The 23,475-nt window shown below is 32.7% G+C and overlaps 2 protein-coding genes and 1 pseudogene across 6 annotated transcripts; 2 read left to right on the forward strand and 1 right to left on the reverse strand.

The window, feature by feature from the left end:
• The first annotated feature begins 4,994 nt into the window (after nt 1-4,994).
• LOC110629422 (cyclin-dependent kinase inhibitor 7) lies at nt 4,995-6,734 on the forward strand. Of its 2 annotated transcripts, XR_006348180.1 has the most exons (5): nt 4,995-5,507; nt 5,635-5,684; nt 5,874-6,059; nt 6,235-6,389; nt 6,579-6,734. XR_006348180.1 is itself a non-coding variant. In XM_043949264.1 (4 exons), exons 1-4 carry the CDS (start codon nt 5,157-5,159, stop codon nt 6,302-6,304), a joined length of 657 nt encoding a protein of 218 aa, XP_043805199.1. In that variant the 5' UTR covers nt 4,995-5,156; the 3' UTR covers nt 6,305-6,734. The 2 variants fall into 2 exon arrangements, 1 of the variants encoding a protein (XP_043805199.1); XM_043949264.1 differs by having other exon boundaries at nt 6,235-6,734.
• A 5,028-nt stretch (nt 6,735-11,762) lies between these two features.
• LOC110629298 lies at nt 11,763-13,800 on the reverse strand (annotated as a pseudogene).
• A 2,002-nt stretch (nt 13,801-15,802) lies between these two features.
• On the forward strand, nt 15,803-22,160 carry LOC110630025 (B3 domain-containing protein Os01g0234100). Of its 4 annotated transcripts, none has more exons than XM_021777322.2 (7): nt 15,803-16,008; nt 16,425-16,496; nt 17,568-17,599; nt 17,709-17,865; nt 17,982-18,188; nt 20,910-21,000; nt 21,112-22,160. In XM_021777322.2, the coding sequence occupies exons 1-7, from the start codon at nt 15,997-15,999 to the stop codon at nt 21,864-21,866; spliced, it is 1,326 nt and encodes a 441-aa protein (XP_021633014.1). In that variant the 5' UTR covers nt 15,803-15,996; the 3' UTR covers nt 21,867-22,160. The 4 variants fall into 4 exon arrangements, with proteins under 4 accessions (XP_021633014.1, XP_021633011.1, XP_021633012.1 ...); XM_021777319.2 differs by having other exon boundaries at nt 15,805-16,167; nt 17,703-17,865; XM_021777320.2 differs by having other exon boundaries at nt 15,805-16,167.
• The last annotated feature ends 1,315 nt before the right edge of the window (nt 22,161-23,475 follow it).

Raw genomic sequence — 23,475 nt, forward strand, 5'->3', positions numbered from 1 at the left:
ACTCTTTACCACAGGTAGTAATTAATAAGCTAAAGTGATGTAATAGCTAGCTCTACTACTCATCTCAAACCATTGAAATGAAATAAAATAGAATGGAAATTGCAGAGAATATTCTACAGCAGCATGAAATTTCCATTATTATGAAAACTAAGAGTCTTGTAGAGAGGACAAAGATAGGAAAGATTAATTTTAAAAAAAAATACAAAGCTTAAAAAGGTAGTAGGTGTTGGGTTAATTTTGCTACAAAAGGGACCATAGTATTAGGCTATATCCATTTGGACCACAACTGTTTAAGCTGCAACAATGTCACTGTGAAAGTAGCTTTTTTTACTAAAGGACACATAGGCCCCTAATGGGATTCAGATATTGCATATGCTATCATCATCTACCATTTTTTTTTTTTTTGAAATATATGCTTTTTTAAAATGAATTATTTATATATATTACAGCATTATTATTCTAAAAAAAAATAGATTTTACAAATTTGATTGTGATTCCTTAAATAGTAGATCGAAAATGATCCATGGATTATCATATCATTTTATACTTTTTGTGTTTTTGGTGTAAATGATTAGATCTAAAAGTCATTTAGAGAGACTTTCATATAAAATACTAGGTTGTAATTAAAACGACAGAAAGTAACACCGTATCAAACTTAAATTAGTGTATTTGAGATTATTTTTATTTTTAATTTTCCAATAACTTTTCAAAATGCAACTCTAAAAATAGCAACCGTGCACAATACACTGGCCATAAAAATTAGATTGGCCGAGAGAAATAGATTAAAAAAAAAAAGATAATTAGTATTTAGTAATTGTGATTTATCGTAAATTATTAGTTATTCTCATAATTTTTAATTAAATTAAATTTTTATAAACTTTTTAATTTCAAACGAATAATTAATATTAAAAATAATGACATTAAATTAAAAATTTAATAATAAAAATTTAAAATTTTAAAAATATTTTAAAAATGAATAAATCTATTAATAAATTTCTACACTAAATAATAATTTTTAAAAAAAAAATAGTTAAAGCATAATACATAATAGCTAGATTTTGTCTGGTGATGGATCATAATGAAAACGAAGATGTGGGTACTACCTGTGCCTAAAACTTTTTATTTATTGTGACCCTATCTTTCAACAAACATTATCATTATTTTCTTCTAATTCACTCCTAATGGTAGGTCGTTCACAGACTGTGACCTATATATAATTTTTTTAAAAAAAAAAAATTAATAAAATTAAATTTTACAAAAATTATGAAATTAAACTCGTGAATTTATTTTTCTCATGGATGGTTGGCAATATTTGAAGTTGTTTGTCACAATCGATCCCGCCAAAATTGCCATGCCCAATTAAGGGTACATGGCCCACAACCACCAACCGAAATGGGCAACCCTCACCCGCTTCATCAATGACAAGTGGGATCTTCCTAAAAGTTAAAAAAGCTCCGAATTTTTCAACAAATTTATCAATCTTAAAACCTCAAATTTACTCTTTTAACTATATAGTAAAAATAAAAATATTAAATTTTATTTTTAATATAAATTTATCTTTAATTATCACTAAAAATTTAAACTCAAATAAAATTTAATAAAATAAATAAAGTGTATTTTTATAAAAAAATTATATTTTTTAAAAAATAGAGTGAATAAAAAGTATTTTTTTTTACATATTTATTTCAGTTATGATAAATGGATGACTTTGAAAAGAAGGGAAAAAAAAAAGAAGACATTAGCCGCAAAAGCCACACTTTTAAAAGGAAATAAGAGAGGGGGGAGGGTCCAGAAAATGTGTAAGGCAAAGTTGAAAGGCCTGAGCATGGAAAGAAAAAGTGATGCTTTTTGATTGAGAGGACCATTTATGCACTATCAAAGAAAACATGTCTTAGACATAAAGAAATCAATCACACTCTTTGAAAGCTAACTCATGGCCTCATTTTCTTCATCATCATCACTTCCATTTCACTCCAATCTAATCCAATCTCTCATACCTTGAGATTCTTCATTTTTCTTTTCTCTCCTTTTCTTTGATTTCTTTTGGATAGAAAAAACCCTTGAAAATTTAAACCTTTTCTACTGTTTATAGTATCATAAAGAGATAGCAAAACTTAAAGCTCTTTAAGCCCTTTTGGTTTGTGAATTAAATAATATGGTCTGTAATAAAGTGTGAAAATTATGGGCTACCCTTTAATTACTATTCCCCCTTGGATCCACCACCATTTAATATTTTTTGAAGAGTGAGTCAATTGTAAATTTTCTTTTAATTTTGGTAAAATATGAGATATTCCCATAAAGACAATCTAAAAAATAATTTAAACAACCAGACAAATTTCATAATTCCATCACCATGTTAAAAACAAGTCAACTATGAAAGTGTCCTCACTTAGCTAGGTCAAAACCAAGCTTTTTGCTTTTTATTTATAATTAATTTTGGAATTTGAAATCATGAATTTGAAGAAAATTAAATTAAACCCATAATTTTTTTTAATAATTAGAAGAAAAATATATATAATTAATTAGGTGGGGAATCTTTGCAATGATTCAAATAAGGGTTTGCAATTATTTAGGTACAAATTCTAAGTAAAGCAATGAAAAAGCAGTTTGAGATTAAAGGAGAGAGAGAGAGGAGATGGTTGAAATGTATTCTAGTTTTCTGTGCCCACAGTTGGTTAAGAAGTCCATGTGCTCTTGTCTATCCCCTTTTTATTATCTTACTCCAAAGGAATCTTGCTTTATGTTTTACATCTATCTTTCTTTCTTTCTTTTTTCTTTTTTTTTTTTTAAATATTAATTAAAAAAACAGAAAACATGAAAAGTCATAATGAGGGTCATAATTCATACTGTTAGGCTCCCCTTTAATTTGAATCCAAAAAACGTACCGTTTTAATATATCTAACACTCTTTCAAAATGGAGACGGAACAAGAGAAGAGAGTCCCATTTTGTATAAGCGCATATTAAACCCAGAGCTTCTTAAAGATTGAATAAGCATTCATAGGACCAGGTGTATTGGAATAATTGGATGATAATTATTAAATTTCTGCAATTCAGAGCACCAAGAGCTATGTACTTTTATAGTTTTATCACAAGAATAATTATAATGAAGAATGGAATAAATCTGTGCAGAGTCTAGAAATAAAAAGAAAAAGGCATAGTACATTTAAATCTCCTGCAATACTAGGTACGAAGACACTTAATGGTACTAAATAATAATTTAAAAAAAAAATAAAAACTCATATAAATTAATGATGACCATATCCATATTGATATATCTTAATGTGGACATACAACATGTGTTAAGTGAGAAAAACAATATTCATGATTCGGAAAAAATGCTTACTCAATCCCTTATAGCCGCAGCGACCTTCATTGAAAAAACATGAAATTCGTTTCTCTAATTCTCTCAAGTGTATGTATATGTAATATATAAATGCATAAAAATTATAAAAATTATAAAATTTAACGTGATTCGATATAAATTTATTGACTTTAGCTAATATTAGTAAGATTATAATTTTTGACTCATTCATATATTCATTTTCTATATTCGTCATCCTTCTCTATACTTTTTTGTCTCTTTCAGCTATTCGGTATTCAAAGATGAATGTTAGATTTTTTTTTCTTCTCATTCTTGTCTAAGTTAGTTTGAATTTTTTAGTTCGCAATTGAAGAAATATTGTTTCTATGAGTATTTTATAAGTATTTTAGTCGATTATTAATTTTTTCTATTATGAAAATGGAGTTATCTAATCATTATCTTAGTTTCTATGCAAAACTTTAAAATGCATTTGAAATAAAATGAAAGAAATAATAAATTATTTAATTAAAAAATATTTCGAGGAATTAATTAAAATTTTTAATTTGAACTAAAATTAAAATAGAAAAGAAAAGGCTAACTGTAATTCAGGTTACCATTATATCTAATCCAATGTTAATAAGTTCATATAAATATGGAAAGACTATATGCTAGTGAGCCATATGATTTGGTTTTAGGTCAAGTTTTCTTTTTTTATCTTCTTGTTTTTCTATTGAATTATATTGTTGTTACCTTTAATCATTTCTTACTGATTGTTATCGGTTGTCCCTTGAAAGGTTGAGAAGTTGCTGGTGATGGAGCAAGGAATGAGGAGAGAAAAATTGATTAACAAAGATGGTTATTTGATTCTATTATAAAAATAACTTGTTTAAATAAATTATGTAAAGAAAAAGAGAAAGAATTTCATATAAAAAAAATTATAAAATTTTTCTAGTCTTTATACTCTGAAAAAAAAGTTAATTTATATTTAATTTAATAGTTATTAAATTTACAAGCGTGCCTTTTATAATTAAATTTAATGATCTTTATTATTTTCTTTATTTGAACTCCAACTCTCTATATTTTTATACTAAAAAATTAAAACATTTATATTAAGATTAAATTTGGAAAATAAAGCACTAAAATATAAGGAGATATTAAAATTTTTTAATTATTATTTGAATTCTATTAATTATATATTCTTAATTTATGTTAGGATAAAAGTAAGTTTATTTTTAGGAGTAAAATTAATTTAAGAGCCAATATGGTAAAAGTTACCTTATTCTGAATACAATAGTAATTCTATTAAAAATAATAATAATTACTGTGGAAATTTAACGGACATTTGTAAGTAGCGAACCAATTGCACGCGCTTCTCTCGGGCCGTTTTGTAATTCAGTGAACCGTTACTAACTTCCACCGTACGGATCGCTCTGTTTTCTATCACCTTCACATGCAATCATTAGTATTACTGTCCACAGTTAATTTTTCCCTAACGCGCGCGAGACCACGTGGCTCTCACTTATTTGCCTACAATTCGGCGCAGTCCCTCAACGGCTTGTCCGATCCGAATAACGGCGCCGTCAAATTTTCTGTTACGTCAGATCCCCCGTCAGTGTTAACGGAGGAACGTCTGGACCACCAATTGCCATCCCCACCACGCAACCAAAAATAACACCAATTTAGCAATTCACTTGTCCTTATTAACCTCTCTCTCCTCTCTTACAGAGCCCATCCAAAACCAAATCATCACCATTAAAATTCACTCTCTCCCTTCATCATCATCAACATCATCGCGCACAAACAAGACAACGAGAGAGAAAGTTGGAGTGTAGTGGAATTTCAGAGACCATTTCGATGATGGAAATGGCTCAGGTTGGCGTGCGAACCAGAGCTCGTGCATTGGCCTTGGCGGCTGCGGCAGCTGCTGCCGCTACTGGCACTGCAAGGAAAAGGAAAGTGAACAATCGAGAATTGGTGTTGTCTACATCATATATTGAACTAAGAAGTACCTCCAGAAGACGCGTCATAATTAAGCCTGAGAATTCAGTTTCAGTTTCAGTTCCACTTCCACCGGAAATAAATCCCGGTCACCGGACTGTAATTCAGGATAGATGCTCCAGCCCTAGCACGCATCACGCCTCAGCTTCTTGTTGCTCGAGTAATGGATCAAGTGATCAGAGAATTAATAAATTCGCAGATCTGGAGGTCAATTAAATTATGCCTTTATGAATTCCACTTGAGTTTTCGGTTTGTTCCGCTTTAATTGCTTTCGTTCATTTCAATTACTACTATTCGGTTCACTGAATTTTTTCTTCTAATCCTATTTTTGCAGGCCGAGAGCTTTGAAGTTGAAACGTCAGTGTATTATGGCTGTAGAGAAAGGTTTACTTTTTCTTTATTCCTAGTTCATTGTTATGAGTATTATGACGCACGTCTCTTCAATTTCGAAATTTAAAATATGAGAGAACGCTTGAATTCTTCCGTTTTTAACCTCTTTACCTTTCTCATTCTAATATTTGAACTATTTATGTACGTCTACCGGTCTTTATTCTTTGTATTCTATACGCACAGGAGAGAGACCACGCCATCAAGCCAGCTTCGAGCAGAATCATCAGACGAACTGGATTCGACGGCGAGACCATCTTCGGCGGCTAATTCTCGCCGTAGATCAACGGGTGTGAAGATGCCAACAGAATCTGAGCTGGACGATTTCTTTTCGGAAGCTGAGAAGAACATCAAAAAACAATTTGCAGAGAAGTAAGCAAAATAAAGTTTGGAATTCACCAATACTTATCATCACTCATGCATGCACATTTCTTATGAGCATTAAATTTAGCTTTTCTGCTGCGCCTGTTTGTTTTCCGAGAAAACGAAGCACGGTAACCGAGAATCTTAAAGTGGAATAAAACTCAAATTTCTCTTCTGATGGCAGGTATAACTACGATATCCTCAAGGACGAACCATTGGAAGGACGGTACGACTGGGTGCGATTAAAGCAGTAAAGGAAACAAAACACAAAAAACCATAAAAACGAGGAAGAGAAACAATTAATGGCTCATCATTTCTGATAATTTAACAGCACTTTAGGTACTGCTACTTCTAATTTAAATTTCTAGCGTGCTCTCTCTTTCTCTAGGGTTTCGTTTTCTTTTTTCCCTCTTTTCTTCTTCTGTTGTTTTTCCCCTTGGGGTTTCACATACAGCTCTCTCTCCCTCTCTCTCTCTTTCTGTCAGTTAGAATTATTGGGAGCTGAGGCTTCTGTTTGTTCTTTTATAGGAGTTTATATGGAGATTCTTCTTTCTGCAACGAAGAGGAAAGTTTCAGAAATTGCAAAATCCACTTGGTGAAGACCAAATAGTTGAATAACGAAAGATACCTTTCGATTCTTATTTATTACTTTAATGCTAATTTTAATGCCTCTCTCTCTCTCTCTATCTCTCTCTGATTTTTTGCCTGTTTCTCTACAATTTCCTTCTCTTTGATTGACTCTGTACCACATCAGAGTTTCTATTTTATCTGCATTAGCTTCCTTTTCTCTTCGAGAGAAAAAAACATTAAAACAGAAATCTTTTTTGCTCGTCGTTTTCCTTTAAAATCCTGTATTTTTCTCTCTTTTGGATTTTCTTGGACATCTCTTAATTATTTAGCACTGGAATTTTTCGTAATAAAAATCACAGGAAGACAATTTTTCTGTGTGTGTGTGAGAGAGAGAGAGGAAGGTGGAATTTGCCACCATGTCGTGCAAGGAACGCATACGTTTTGAGAAGTGGAAAGCTTATCCTATCCCCATGCATGTGAATCTGCTTTCAGGTTTTAACCAATTGTTTTTAAACTTTTTGAGATATTATGTTCGCGCATCTATCCAGGAATAGCCCATACTCTTTTTTCTCTTTTTTTTTACCAATTTTTTCAACAATAATACTCCCATGAAGGGAGATTCCTTGCCTTAGCATTTTGAAGCAATATATATGAAGCACTCCACGGACTAGGAGGAAAGTCGATTTCGGAATACCAAGATCCATATTCTGTACCTTAGGCTATCCCACTAAACGGCCAATAGGATACTACTTCCTAAAAAAGCAACTTTTATTTTATATTATTTAATTACAAATAAAATAATTAAATGAGGACTTTTTGACTTAAAATAGATTAAAAAATTTTTAATTATAGGATTAAATAAAAACTTGAAAAAAGTGTTTGTTACTCTGAAGACGATGAAATGGTATAATGTTTTTTTTTTTTAATTAATGGTTTTAAATTTAAATTTTAAATATAAAACACTTTTACACATCGCATTAATTTAAAATTTGAGACTTTTTTATAGTAAATTATAGGATGGAACTCTAAAATTTATACCAAAATTTACAAGTTAATTCTGATATTGTGTTTATGTAAAAATCGAGTCCTTCAATTTCAGTTCAATTTAACGAGTTTATATTTCTTTTAAAACGAAAAAGCAGATCGCCGTTGGTGTAATTTTTTACTTGGATAAACTTTCTTATTTGGCAAAATTACCCTTGAGCGCTAGAAATTTAGTGGCCACAATACTGTTCTTTTTCTTATGCTTTGCTTTGTCCCCTTTTTCTATATTACCAAATAGAAAATTAGATAGAAAATAAAATGAAAGAAACTGAAAGCGAGCACGGTCACCGATCCAAATTTTAAGCATTCATTTATATCACAATTGATTTCAACGTTTTCAAGTAAAATAACTTTAAGGTTTATTCAATGATATGTGAAAATATACAATTATGTTAGTTACTGTTATGCAAGCCAATAAAAAGGTCAATATGCAGCATATATCCACATGTCTCACAATAGTCATAAGCATAAATAATAATTGAATATGAACATTTATGAACATGCTACTTTTATTTCATAGTAAAAAAATAATTATACAATTGTAATATGATCACCTCACGAACAAACTAATTTGATTTTAGGCTTCTAGATATCACTTATTTAACCAAACAATTTAAGACAAGCATAAGAAAAGCCTAAGAAATGGCAATTCATGGTAATGGATTGGAGACAAATAATTAGTCTAAATACAAAGTTTACAAATTGGTATAACTTAGTCTATCTCAAAATTTATGTATGTCACTGCCCCTGGACCCAATCCTGCCTCTCACAAACCATCCACCAGCCCCTTCGCCGGTCTCCCCTAAAGCACCATCCCACCTAGTGGTGCGCCCGCTTACATGACTAATACGGCTTTCATCGTTGAAGACACTCTTTTTATTGATATCTGGAATATTTCTTGAGGAATCTCGAAGTCCATGTGCATCTCTTCTCTGAGGATGATGGACTTGTTTAAAAATTTGATGGAGCTTCTTTTATCATCAGAAATATAAGATTTCTACTCTGCTTTATTTATTTGGACAATATTTCTAATTTTCAAGGGCAATTATGTCAATTAAAAATTTATTGGTTGTTTTGAATAATCAAAATTTACTAACGGTTAAGTGGTTATCTTTTAAAAAAAAAAAAAAAAAAAAACTAATTTATTCAACAAAGTTGAAACTTGTTTAATTGTTATTCAACAAAATAAGGTGTAATTTATGAATTTTGTTAAAATTTAGGAACTTAGTTTTGTAAATTACCCTTTTCTTTTATAATCTCCACAGTGTTACACAGATCAGTGGTCTGATCTCTATTTTACATTTTAATTTTAAATTTTCAAATTTATATCTGTACCATAAATATTAATTATCATTTTTATGAGCTTATGCCAATTAAAACTGTCATTTTTTATAGCTAAATTATAGAAAAAAAAGGTTAAACATTTTGCACTTTTTTCATGTAGTAAATTCTTTTTAATTTTATACGATTATTGACATGCCATTAATATTACTATTTAATATATGTTTGCTTCATTTTGATTTTTTAATTATAACTCAATTTTAAAAATTTATTTTCCAAAAAAAATTTTAGTTTTCAGTAGGCGTGATAAGGTATAATAACGACGAATAAGCTATGTATTTTTATAAATGTGAAGTCAATCGACCGACCCCTTCATTAAAAAATTTCAAATCAAATAAATTTATATGTCTAGCTTTTTTCCCCCTAAATTTGCCTATTTACATATACACATGCACACCAAATATTTGAAATCTTTTATCAATTAATTCATATTTATAAAAAATTATTTAATTAGCAAAGACGTAGACACACAGCAAAGGTAGGCTGCTCTTGGATCTGCCACCTCCCCAACAAATGCTCCATTTTTGTTGCTGTTTCTGTGGGAGTTGGGTCCCACTTTCTCCAGAATGTTGACGTTCCAAGGTTTAAGCTTTGTCTGTCCATCAAGAATGGTTAATTATAAAGTAGTCTCAAATTGTAATTAGCTATTATAAATAGTTTTTCTTTCTTTTTCTTTTGGGAATCTTCATTGTCAGAATAATGCAATCTGTAGCAGGTATGCTTGTCCTCCATTTCACTGGTTGAAGAAGGAGAGGGTAAGAGAGCCAGAGGGGTGAAGGAGACAACAAACTTGGAGTCAGCTTATGGGCTTTGAGTGGGAGTTGGGTTGGGAATATTCTTTTATTTGAGCCTCTTCGTCAACTTTATTCTCAACCCGTGGGCCTCATGCTTCATTTCTTGGTTAATGGTTTATTAACTTTTTACTGAATTCAATTTTTTATGATATATTTTTCATTTAAATTAATTAAACTAATGATGATTTCAGCATCTACTTTTGAGGAAATCTTTTAAAATCATCATTATTTTTCGTTTCGTTATTTCAGAAGAGTTCAGGAAAATGGCATCACAAAATGAATAGATATAAATATTTAACCTTCGTTAACTCACAAAATAATTAATTTTTTTATATTTTAATTATAATATTAAATAATAAAGGAGATCAATAAATTAGTAAATAGTGGTGTTAATGAAATTATTAAAATCAATAAAAGAACTTTCTCCCTTAAAAAAATTATGAGAAAAATATTTTATGTTTATTAATTTTTCTGATTATCTTGAACATTAAAAAAATGAAAAATATGTTCCGCCAAACAGGCATACGTATTTAGCCGAAAAGAAAAAAAAAAAAAAAACCCAGGAACATGAACTCTATTTTGGAGTCAATGATTAGTAGCCAATGGTTGAATTGCTTGCCTTGTAGTTAGGGCTGTAAATGAGGCAAGCTATTCATGAGCTACTCGAGACTCGACTCGATAAAAGTTCAACCGAGTTCGACTCATTTTTTAAACGAATCAAGCTCGAGCTCAATTTTGAGGCTCGTCACTTAAACGAGCTGAGCTTGAGTTCAATAGTATTCGGCTCGTTAAACCTCGTGAGCTGACTCGTTTTTAGGCTCGCGAGCTGGCTCGTTGAGAAGGCATGCGATTAAATAGGCTCGTGAGTAATATTGTTTAAATAAATTGGTGAACTAATTCGTTAAATAAATTTATGAACAAATTCATATATTATTAAAAAAAATAAAAATAACTATAAAGTTATAAAATTTAAACTATTATAAATACTTGAAAATTATAGTATTGAAAATTACAAATAATTAAGATTAATTATTATAATTAGTATTTTTTAAAATTAAATTATAAAAATCTTTTATATATAATTATTATAATAAGATTCTATAAAAGTAATGTATAATCACAAATAATTAATATTAATTATTATAATAAGTATTCTTTAAAATTATAGTACTACATGATAAATTGAGTTGTAAAAATTATATACATTTTAAAATTAAAGTATAATTATAAAATTTTTTTGTATATAATTAAATATACAGTATAAAAGATAATAATAATTATCAAAATATATTAATAATAATTAATTAAGGTTATATGGATGTTGAAGTTGAAATTCAAGTTAACTAATTGAACAAGCATGAAGATGATTATGAAAATAATTAAATTATATTAGCTTGTTTCAACTGTTGGAAGTTGGAATCAACTATATTCGTTTGATATTAAACTTTGTGTAATCTAATTTTATTATGTTGTTGAATTTATATTTATTTGTGTTATTTTAGTTATAAATTGTGTTATGTAATTTTTTTTATGTATACTCTCTTTTTTTATATATTATTTAAATTAATGATGATTAAAAACCGATTAAAGTGTAATTATTAATTCGAGTTCGAGCCCTGAACTTGAACTTAAACCAAACTTTTTAATTTTGAGCTCGGTCTCGAACTTTTTTAACGAGTTTCTTAATCGAGCTTTCCGAGTTCGAGCTCGAGTTTTATTAACGAGCTTCTTAATCGAGTTTTTCGAGCTCGAGCTCGAATTAGACTCGTTATTAAATCGAACGAGTTTTTCACGAGTCGAACTCGAATCGAGCTCGATTATAATATTTAATTCTCGAGTCGAGCTCGAATCAAATATTAGAGCTCGAGTCGAGCTCGAGCTCGAACTTCCAAACTTTTTTAATAAACGAGCTTGAGCTTTACAAAGCTCGACTTGACTCGGTTCGATTACACCCCTACTTATAGTACAGGAGCTCAGAAGTTCAAATTCTGACAACATTCATCCTTTTAATAATCCCAAGTACCCAAAAGGAAAAAACCTTTATTATGGAGACAATTGCATGGAACTTGGAATTGGATAATCCTTCAATGAAGCCTTCATGACTTGGCGAAATCTCCTTTTATGGGTAGGAAATTTTGATACCCTTCTCAATATTCCAACCAGCAGACTCATTGAGATCACAACTGTCCAAGGCAATATTGTAAAGAAGGAAAATTGGCAACAAATTGTATGGTGCAATCAATTTAGAATTCATATCTTGATGCTCGTGAGTTGAGCAGTTCTTAGAGCAACTTGAGGTCCTAAACTGCCAGTATCCCAAGCCTCCATCAGATTTGTATCGTTTTTTCTGCAAGAACCTTTCTTCATCTTCTCTCAATTTGATGGCCCTGATTTGTTCTTTTACAACCATCAAAGGTTGAAAAAACCACTCAAACAATTTGTCATTTGGTCTGTTTAAATGGGTGATTTCGACCCCATATCCATCAAGAAACCATGTGAACTAGCTTTTAATGGAGTAGATAAGAGCCTGCAACAAAGAATAAAAAGGCAAGCCAACACCAATAATAGCTCCTTCATTGGCATGCTTGGCCTTCAGACAGTCCTTGAGATCAGCTAGTGTTATTGCCTGACATCCAAAGTTCCTTGCCCCTTGGCCTTGCTTCACATGATCTCATAATGATGTCCTCCAACAGAAAGCTCAGAAGAGTTGAGGCATTTTTCCTTTCGATAGCAGGAGCTGGCTGTGACCAATGTGATTCAGATTGTTAAAAACCAAAATTGCAAAATGACAAGAGAAAGCATTGATGCTTTCAAGAGCTAAAGCTCCATATATTTGAGAATGAAGAGAGTAAAATATTACTCAGGAAGGAAGTTGCCCTCCCTAAGATAGAGCCTATCGTTTATATGTTCATCAAATTCGGCAACCACTGCAATTACATAAGCTATCCATCTCCGGAAAGATCTTTCCGGCATCCATAAGGATACTAAGTGTAAATACCCAAAAGATAATAAAAATAAACATTGTACTGAGTGATGAACCCATGAACCCACTTGATACACTATGACTCGTGCATATATTTCACGAATATGCTTCAGAAAATGGATAACTATTAGTATGCTCCCAATCACAATAAGTGGCCACAGAAGTTGTCAAGCCAGCAATTGGAATGCAAGCTGTTTCAAGAATCTCGGCTATTTTGATCATGTTTCAGCCAGAACGAGCCCTTGAAAAGCAGGTATGGAATCTTGATTATGACAATTGCAGAGAAAAGAGGAATATCCACTAGTAACGCCATCAGTCCAGCAATGATAAGTCCAGGCACATGAACCAACCTACCACACAGCACGCAAAGAGTGATTTCTCAATGAACTTATCAGAGCCACTTTGGATTGAAGAAATTGTGTGGACCTAATTAAGGCTACCTGTGGGCTAACTAGGGCTACCAGTGGGATGAGCTGGATCCACTTGAACTATTGGTGAACCGGCTTAGTAATTGTACTCTATTCAACATAGCGCAATTAGAATATCACAAAATTGAGAGTGGGAGAGTGTGAAATCCACATTGTGAGTTTGCTAGAAAAATGGTTTATATATATAGCTAGCAAAAACTAACCATTTTGATCAAAGCGGAAAATGTGTTCAAAAAGTAATTTAGAGCAGTTTTCTGTTATAGAACCGACTAAAGTCACACTAGCAATTGAAAATTTCAAATCTCATCTTGTTTTGCCTTTTTCATCTCTCTTTTAGCACTCAAGAAGTGACAAATGTAAAACAGAATCATAATGTTCATTTACTTTTTCGCCATGCAGCCTTGTTAAGCATTACATCAACTTTGAACAATATGTAGTTGCAAAAATTTCTGTTACCTAAGAGGTTGTTGCTCATCTGAAGCAGGGGAATCACGCAGCTCCTTCAAGCAAAGTGGATAAGAATGAAATCGCATATCTGCAAAATCTGTTACTACAGCACAGCTTCCTTTAATGGTTCCCAGGTTCCAAAATCAAACAGTGAGCGCTGAACTAGAAAAGAAAAGTAAAAATTTGTGGAAGTTAAAAAAAGAATACACAAAACAGTGGCAGAGTTTCTTGGATGCAGTGTTATGTCTAAAGGCCTGAAAGAAACCGTACCCATTTCCCACAAGAACACTCGCAGCTATGCTTAAACCCAAACATATCCCAAATAAAACAGGTCAAATTCATTAGTCCTGCAGAGATAACAAGAAAAATTATTGCCATATCAAGTAAAATTACTATTTTTCAAGAAGGAAATAAGAAAGACAAAGCAGATAATATCCCGCAAATGGTCGCTGCCATTTTCTTGGGAAAATTGGGAAGGAATTTACTTGTGTGGAGGAAACATCAACTAACGCAGCTGCAACATTCAATGGCAATCCCAAAAGCCCATCTTCAAATTTGCCAAAAAAAGAAGAAGAAGAAGCCCATCACGTGTGAAGAAATACACCGAAGCACCAAAAAAGAAGGCAGAGCAGAAGGCATCGAGATTGCTTGACATGACCATACCACAATAACATAGAAACAAGAAGAAAAAAAAAATTTACAACTTTCTGACGGCTTTAACATGTAATTTTCCCTGAAACAGTGATGATTCACACTTTGTTTTCCTTTGCCTGGATATTTGTTTACTAATATTCTCTTTAACGAATGAATAAATAATTTGATTTAATAAAAATATTGAAAAATTTTGTTTAAGTGATTAGAAAATAAGAGTTTGAGTAATTAATTGAAAAAAAAAAGAAGATAATAATCCACTCACAAAATTAATTGGACCTTCTCAAACTAAAACGCACATTCAATGAAGAGCCGAAACTGGACCCAAATTAATTAAGTGGCCCATTGTGTTTTTTCCACCTGATGTAAACTCTTCCATTCTTCTTCTTTTTTTCTTTTTAATAATAAAAATAAAACTAAAAAAACATTGGAATAAATAACCTTTAATATTTGAATCTTATTAAAATCAATAAATATTTAATTTAATTTTTAAAATCAAATCAAACTTTCTATTAACGAATTAAGTTTTCTATTAATTTATTTTAAATACTTTTATTTTATTTGAATATTTCTAAAAATGTGAAATTTCAACTTGAAATCCAAGTTCAAATCAATTGTTAAAAAAAAAAGTTCTGCTTATGTGGGTAAATGATGGAAAATAAAGACAAATTGGGAACCAATTCGGGAATGCAGCCTTTGAGTTGTCAAGTTGATGTTGACTGAAAAGCTTTGCTAACTATTGGTAGCTTTCCAGAGTTTTTCATTGGCCGAGTTTTCCACCTCAATTCTTAACCCACCGTTTCTCTTTCATATATATCATTATTTACTTATAAAATTTTGAAAAATATATATATAAAAAAAACATTACGTATTGTTATTTATTTTCACTCCAATCAAATTCATTTCTTTTTTTTTACTCATTTATTTTCGAATTAAAAAAATCATTTTTTGTAAATTTTTCTTAATCCAAACAAAGAGTAAGTGGCATATAATTCATTAAGCATTTTCTTTTAACAAAATTTAAAAAGTAAACCTTACCAAACTAATTTTTGTTTTTATTTCATTTGGGATTATTATAGCGCTAGGCTCAGAAGTGGTGATTAGGCAGCATCCTATGCAAGACATTAGACATTAACTTTGCCAAAATGGAAAAAAGAGAACAAAAATCATATAGGAACAATCAAGTTTACATCTTTCTTACAGAATTTGATGAATGATTTCCAAGGGGTTATGATCATCAAAAACCCTAACTGATCATGTGAATTATACTCTACATAATTGATTGATTGAATGCCAAACTTCAATAGAAAATGTTTGAATGGACTAAATGGATGTTTTGAATAGAAAATATCTTAAAGTAATGTATTTGAGTAGAGTGAATGGAGGTTTAAGAAGCAAAGACTCGGTCGAGAGCGTGAGATGCGGTGTAAGAAGCGGAGACCACGTTGCCCGTCAACTTGAAAACAATTAGACAACCTTACAAGCTTACAAGTTACAATGTGGTGGTGTTTTTTTTTAACTGTTAAACGGTCATTTTGATGTCCTGTTAAAAAATATCAGGCGCTGTATTAGTAAGCCTGAAGGGGTCGGTTCACAACTGCTCTCCAGCTTTTCTCCAGGGCTTGCTTTTTTTTCCCCCCCTTTGGAGCTCTCAGGTTTGCTTGGAGACAAAATTGGCGAGGCAAGTTATGGCAGAAAAGGTAAAGAAGGAAGCGGAAGAGGGAAATTTGTACAAAACAGCATCACTTGGTGAAGAGAAACTCAAATCTGCTGGAGATGAGGACGTAACCCTGGCTCAATTGTCCTTTCATCCCTCTAGTCCCAGGCCTAGGCCTCTTGCTATTGCTTCCTCTTCTTCGGTCTCTATTTTTCCCTGTTTCTCTTTCTGTTCGGTTGCCTGGAAACTTTTCGTGCAAATGATAGTTCAGATCTCGTGCTTTGATTTCTGTCGAATTCAAAACGCGAGGTTTCCGAGATTTTTCTGTTTTCTGGATTTAACTACCTGTTCGAGTTCCGGCGGCTAAACTTAAATGGCTATAATGCTTCGTTTTTTTATTCTTTTTACCCATTTTGCGTTTCGATTCCTGATTAGCCTTAGGTTCTGGTTTGGATTCAGGTTCAGGGCTTTGAGAAAACTGGAAAGCGTCTTAAGATGAAGAGGAGACATTCGGATTCCAAAATTAAGCACGTAAGGTTTCTTCTTCTTCTGATTCAGGTTTTAATTACTAATTCTTGTTTGTTGTATCGAAGCTTAGCTATTGTTCAATACTGGAGCTGTAGTTTGAAGGCTTTTTGCAGCAAACATTATGATTAAGGCAATGCCTGTCACATTTTTCTTAGCTCCTTCTAGTGCTTTGCGAGGCATAAAGCTCGATAATTTCCTAAAATATTTCAAATCTGGGAATCGTTGTTCTTGCTGAAACCAAAATGACCTAATATCGGAGTAACATTATAACCTATAGTGCGTAGTTCTTGTTTTAGCTCTCTCTGTTTTTTTTTTTTTTTTTTTTTTTTTTTTTTGCGCTGTTCTAACAGATGCTAGTTCTTTTGAGAAGTGTTTTCTGCTTTGTTTAAACTCTTCAGTCCTTGCAGAACTAGAGCAGGCATTGTAAAGCTTATTTAGATGACATAATGTATCTCCGCATGCCTTAATAGTACTTACGATGATATCTTTTCTATGAACAATTAAATTCTTGTAGTTTATTATTATTATTTTTTTTTGGATGACAGTTCTCTCTGTCTCTCTCTGCAACATTTTTCATGGTGACGTTTAACCTTTTTTTTGGGGTAGCTCTACAATTTTCAGATACATAATGCTTTCCATCTGACTTCCTATTTCATCTGTTTCTAACTCATAATATGTGTGCTGACTGCTTATAAACAAGCTGAGCTGAAATGAATGCAATATACTGAATGTATAGTAAATGGCTAAATGGATGTTGCTATATGAAAAGACGCCTTTTTTAAGTTTCCTCTCCCTCCCCTCACCTGGACAGGTCCTCTGTCATTTGATTTACATAGTTGTGTCTAATTTATACAAATCTCCCATTCATGATAACTTTTTATTCCCATTATGTATTTTGTGTCTAAGCAAAATTGTTAAGCCTGCTTCCTTTCCTTTAAGTTTCCCATTTATCTGAAGCTGCATAAATTGGTGGTTCTTCTACCTTAAGTTTTTTCTTCTTTCTTTCTTTCATAGGATAATTTTTCCTTTCCTCATGCACTATACTAATCGGAAGTTTGACAACTTTTTGAACAGGCAATGACAAGTCATGCAGGGAAGTGTATCTGGTCAGTGAAGAATCTGAAAAGCTTTTCATGTAATTTAGTTTTAGCTATTTGGGTTTGAAAATTTTAACCTTTTATAACAGCTACTTTCTATGTTTTTATGAAGTTGTAGGCAAAATAAGCCCACAATTGATAGATCAAGTACTCCTGGGGAACTTAAGTCACCTGCCATGATTCGAGCAGAGGAGGTTCAATCTAATTTGGAATCAGCATTCCCTAGCTTTGTGAAATCTTTAGTTAGATCGCATGTTGGCAGTTGTTTCTGGATGGTAGGCTTGCTGAATGCATGAACTTGATCTAGATTGATGACCTTATCAAAAGAAGCACCGGTGGATATTTATTTTGATATTTGTTTTTTTTTTTTTTATTGTTATGTTTATGACAGGGGCTTCCTGGACCATTCTGTAGAGCACACTTGCCACGAGAGGACACAATTATCACCTTGGAAGATGAATGTGGGAAAGGATTCAGGATGAAGTACATCGCATATAAGACAGGATTGAGTGCTGGTTGGAGGCAGTTTTGTGTTGCACATCAATTGCTTGAGGGAGATGTGCTGGTCTTTCAATTAATTGAACCCTGCAAGTTTAAGGTGATAGTTTGAAGTGCTTTTTCTTTTTATGTTTTTACTAAGCATTCTTCTACCACATCTTGTGGTTATTGCTCTCCATGGAAATATAATGAGCATACATATTGCTATATCATATGTAAAATATGGAAGTCCCATGTACATTAGTGTGGTAAATATTAAATATTGTGGCAAGTCAAGACATGCTTAGGTGTGGTTCTGGAACTTATGGTGCTATATCTCATTGAGAGTGAGCCAAAGATGCTGGAACTTAGTGCTATATCTCATTGAGAGTGAGCCAAAGATGCTGGAACTTAGTGCTATATCTCATTGAGAGTGAGCCAAAGATGCACATTCTCTTCTTGGAACCAGATCCAGTAAAAACAAAATGAATGGAGAAACTAAATATGTTTCACTGATGTACAACCATAATTGCCAAGGTTTTTAGTTGTAAAATTGAACAAGATAGGAAAGAAGCCAAGAGGCAATTTTAAGCATATCCATTTTAGACATAAGGTTGTCAGGACTATGTTCTATGGAATTCAGAGTTCTGCTTTCCAAAGAAAACTTAACATTAGAAGAAAACTGGAAGCCCAAAAAGATAGAGTTTCCAGGAGCAAATCAATTAATCATCTAGGTTAGAGAACAGAGATACTATGAATATTGAAAAGTAGATCAAGTAGGATAATCCAGAAAAGAAACCATTAATCAATGGTTAAGCCGTTAAGTCAACAAGACCAAATTTTCATATGAAGGACGGCCATAATTTGCTGTTAGGTGGATGGATGACTAATGTTGGGAGATTAGAACAACTGCTACATGTCTGAAGTGGGTAAAGGGGGAGTATTGATGATTTGGAGTGCTCAGCTGAATCAGTTTCTTGTATGCCTGTGTGGATTAAGCCACAGTTTTACGTTTTTGTCCCTTTTGATTTGCAGCTGGGTATATACCAGGTTGTTAATAGGCAGAGTTGTGGTTGGCTGAAGCTTCTTATCAAGCTTACTCAGGCCTGAAATGCGAAGAGAACATGCTCTTGCTTAACCATTTATTAGAACTAGTCTCATTTATGGATTATCAAGTCTATATTACCAAGATCATGTTTCTTAAGCCCATTATGATTTATTTCCAAGATCACTAGGGAAATGTAAGTGTTCAAGATTTCAGGCTATGTTGAGACAAGATGTGGACATAGCCAACTGGATTTTTATGTCTATCCTTTCAATGTGGTGGAGCCAAGGTACTTTGCTTTCTTGCTCAGTATCTTGTCTAGTTCACTGTAACTTTTCCACAGCAATATTATAGTTGATTGACATTGTCAGTTCTCTGAAATTATAACTTACCTGCTCGACCTTCTACCACTCTGTATAGGGAAAATTTAATCCACAGATCATCCCACAAGTGTAACTTACATGAAATAAACATGCAAGCATCTTAGGGAGATATTAAACATCAACTGAACTAATCTTGAATTCACAATTAAAATTCCCTTACTTAAACATACTCAATACCTTACCTGGAAATACCATTATAATTATCCTGAAACTTCTCCTTGTCAGTTCAGTGGAAATTGATTCCTTTACCGTGTATGTTACATTAACTCTACATCTCGCTGTAATCTGAACAAAGGTAGATTGCATTATTTTTAAGAGCCTTACTTCTAGTTTTAAGTACTTGAGATCCAAATTTAGCAATGTGTTTAGAAGTCTATGGCTAATATTTATCTACAAGTGCCTGGGCATTTATGTATGACCATCTTTTTAACAAGAATGAAGGAAGCCTAGGGATTGGGCAATATATAGAAGTGTTATTGTCATGTAGGATTTAAGATATTACAAAGATTAGGATCACATCCCCTCCATTGTTACAATGATAATGGTGTTAGTATTCTCATTCTCAATGGATTCTTTGTTTGCGAATGTCATTTATAGAATAGCATGTTATGCCTTAGAATCCAGAAGAAGGGCGAAAAAATGAGCATTGGATCTGCTTTGCTTCCAATTTTTTTTTTTTTATCATTTTGGAACTACAGAAGCATGACATGCATTTTTGAGGACAGTATCTAGAGTTTTCTAAAGTTCCAACTGAAGAACCTCGGATTTGTGGGCAGGCGGGGGGAGAGAGTCAATAGAAAAGGGATTTGATAGTATGTTTACATTTTTTGGGTACATTGATCAGAGTGCATGAATGAATGGGATACATTTGAGGTTTTACATGAGAGCAATGGAGCTGCCAAAGTAGTGGTCGCCTAATGTGCTGAAGAAGGTGACAATTGCCACATCAAGCATCTGTTGAATTTCTCTAGGAGGGACACTTTGCATGCTGAAGGAATCATGGCCAGGAAGCAACACAAATTTACTAAATTTTGGACGTAACAACTCTTAATGAGGCGCTAATGAGGCGACTAGCCTGTGCAGTTGATTGAGGCAGAGCGGTGCCAGTGAGGTCTGTGGAAAGACCAAGCAAACCACTCTCTCTGGAAGAACTGAAACATTTTGTAGGAATAGAAGAATAATCATAATTGCTAGACTGCATTTGGTATTCATTTCATTAGATCAGAGTTGAATAAAGCTTTTCTTAGTTGAATGTGTTGGATTTGCTAGTTTCATCTTGATTTCATTTTCTGTTGCTTGTGTGTGTGTGTGTGAGAGAGAGAGAGAGAGAGAGTTCTGGCATCATATTTTCTTGTAGTTATTTGCATTGTTCAAGTCCTTGGTCCATGACAAGTATCTAATTTATTTTTTGCAGGTTTACATCATAAGGGCAAACGATTTGACTGAAGTCGATGGAGCTCTTGGTCTTCTAACTTTGGATCCTCAAATAAAACAAAATGATGCAGGCAAGTAGGTTGATGTCTTTTGTCGCCCAGTTTTTGTAACCTTTGTATGTTCATATTAATGAATCCATATGTACTTTTTAAAAAAAAAAAAAAAAAAAAAAAATAATGCAGAAATTGCCACAGTACCTTGTAAAAGTACAAAGAGGAAACGTCCAAGGTCACTTCCATTGGCTATTGTCCAAAAAAAACAGAAGAAATCTGGCAGGTCAAGAATATCAGTTCCGAAAACAGCGCAATTGGCTGAACAATCTGAAAATGACAGTGAAGAAGTTGGTTCAGAAGTTCTGGAAGGTTTCAAGTTATCCTTGCCTGCTATTCAATTTGAAAATGTCAAGGGCTTTGAGAATTTCAACATTCTCGTTGATGGGCTAGTTCTAGATTCTGAACTATCAGAAGATGTTCGGAGGAAGTACTATGATCTCTGCTGCAGTCAGAATTCATTTCTTCATGAAAACCTTATCAAGGGTATCAACTTTAAGTTGATTGCAGGAATCATTTCTGAAATTGTTAATATCGCTGATGGCATAAGAGCTTGTAACCTTACCACCTCAAGGAATGAATTCAATACTTGGGACAAGACATTAAAAGCTTCCGAACATTTTGGCATGAATGTTGGATTTTTACGTGCCAGGCTGAGCCAGCTTGTAAGCCTTGCCTTTGATTCAGAAGGTGCCACAAATACTCGGAGGTATATAGAAGCTAGAAATGAAATAGTTCACACAGAAGATGAGATAAGAAATCTTGAAGCAAAGCTTGTGGAATTGAAGGCAGCCCATGACAAGTTTGGTTCTGATATTGAGAGTCTCAAGTCAAAGGCCGAAAGCTATGAGCTCCAGTTTCAGGAAGAGGTTCTTGCTCCATGGTGATATATCCTTCAACGGTATGCCATTAGTGTATTCTGGTCTTTTGTTTGCCTTGATCTCTTGTACTCGTAGTCTTACACTGGTACGTGAAAACAAGAAGGCAAATCGGGATTTGTGTTGACGAAATGGGATGATTACTTGGGAAAAATGACGCTTATCAACACTGTAAAAACTGTCCTAACATTTTAGTATTCAATATGTAGACATGCTGGAACATTCTAGGACTTTATTTAAGCGTGAAAAAAAAAAATTGCTAACATTCTTGAACATTATACTAAGCTGTAGCTTCGAGAGAAATATGGTTATTTGCTCTCTCTCACTCTGTGTGTGTGTGTGTGAAGGACTCATCTAGTACAAGAGATACTGATCCATGAAATATCAGCCTCATTTTACTCTTATACTGAAGGACCTGCACTGGTCTGTAAGATAAGGGTCATGCACTAACTGGGGCTGCAATTTTAGGCTTAAGACCCTTGACGATGGAAGTTGCAAAAGTTGTCAAGGGATATAGTGTTAAGACTGTGAACTGTTGGGGCACGAGCTGGTCTGAAGATGACTGCACTTTGTCCTGCAGCCTGTATCTTAGTTGTGTTTAAGATTGTTAAGGAATGCTTGAATTGAATGGAAACTTCCAAGTTCCAACAGCTTGAGAAGTTTTTAGAACCTGTGAGATCTTGAATTTGTCTACTGCCCAAAAATGCTTATTATCTTCTCCTGAATAAAAAGCCCCATATTCTTGAAGTTTAAACTGCGAATATTGGTTTACAGATTCCAAGAATTCTCTCATGCTCACTCGAATCAATGATCCCTGCTGGTGTATCACACCGCCAATGAAAGCCCTGTTTGTGAGCCTTTCCTTTATATATTTCCTGTCATAAATATTCTTTCTTAGCATATGAATTAAAATGTTTTTCTTATTGGACAGAAGCATGAATCATGATTTTGCAGATAGCACTGATTTTTAACAATCTATCTTCTTCCTCACCTCCTCGTGGTAATTAAAGTTCAACAATAGCGTTTACTATCAATTTTGCAATTCCATTTGATTTCTTATGAGGGATACAATAACTAGGTTTTAATTTCAAATTAGGTTCCCCTTTCCCTTCTTAATCTTTCACCAACTTATCATGTTTCCATACCCATATTGGATGCTAGAAAAAAATTCTTATCTACAACAAAAAGTATAAACACTCAAAATCATGCATAATTTTATTTTTTTTAAAAAGTTTTTTTTTTAATTAGAAAAGTGATGAAATAAAAATGAATTGAATTGAATTTAATTTAATTTTTGTGAAACATTTGAAAATTAATTTTATAGCGGGAAATTCTAGAAGATAAGCGAGAAGTGCATCATAAATTTTTTTTTTAAAAAATCACATTATGATTCTCATTTTACGAGTAAATTAAGAAACTTCATCTTTCAACTTTTGAAGGCAAAAAGGAATATTTATATCTTTCAAAAGATAACGACATGAAAATGTAGATCCAACTCAGATAATTAAATCCACGACATGAACAGATCCAGTTTTTTTTTTTTTCTTTTTCCTTTGGAAATAAAGAAAAAAAAAATGAAGAGATGAGACTGAGAGTGAGAGTACAGATCCATCAATTA

The sequence above is a fragment of the Manihot esculenta genome, chromosome 13 (genome assembly GCF_001659605.2).
Source record: "Manihot esculenta cultivar AM560-2 chromosome 13, M.esculenta_v8, whole genome shotgun sequence".
NCBI classification, from domain to species: domain Eukaryota; kingdom Viridiplantae; phylum Streptophyta; class Magnoliopsida; order Malpighiales; family Euphorbiaceae; genus Manihot; species Manihot esculenta.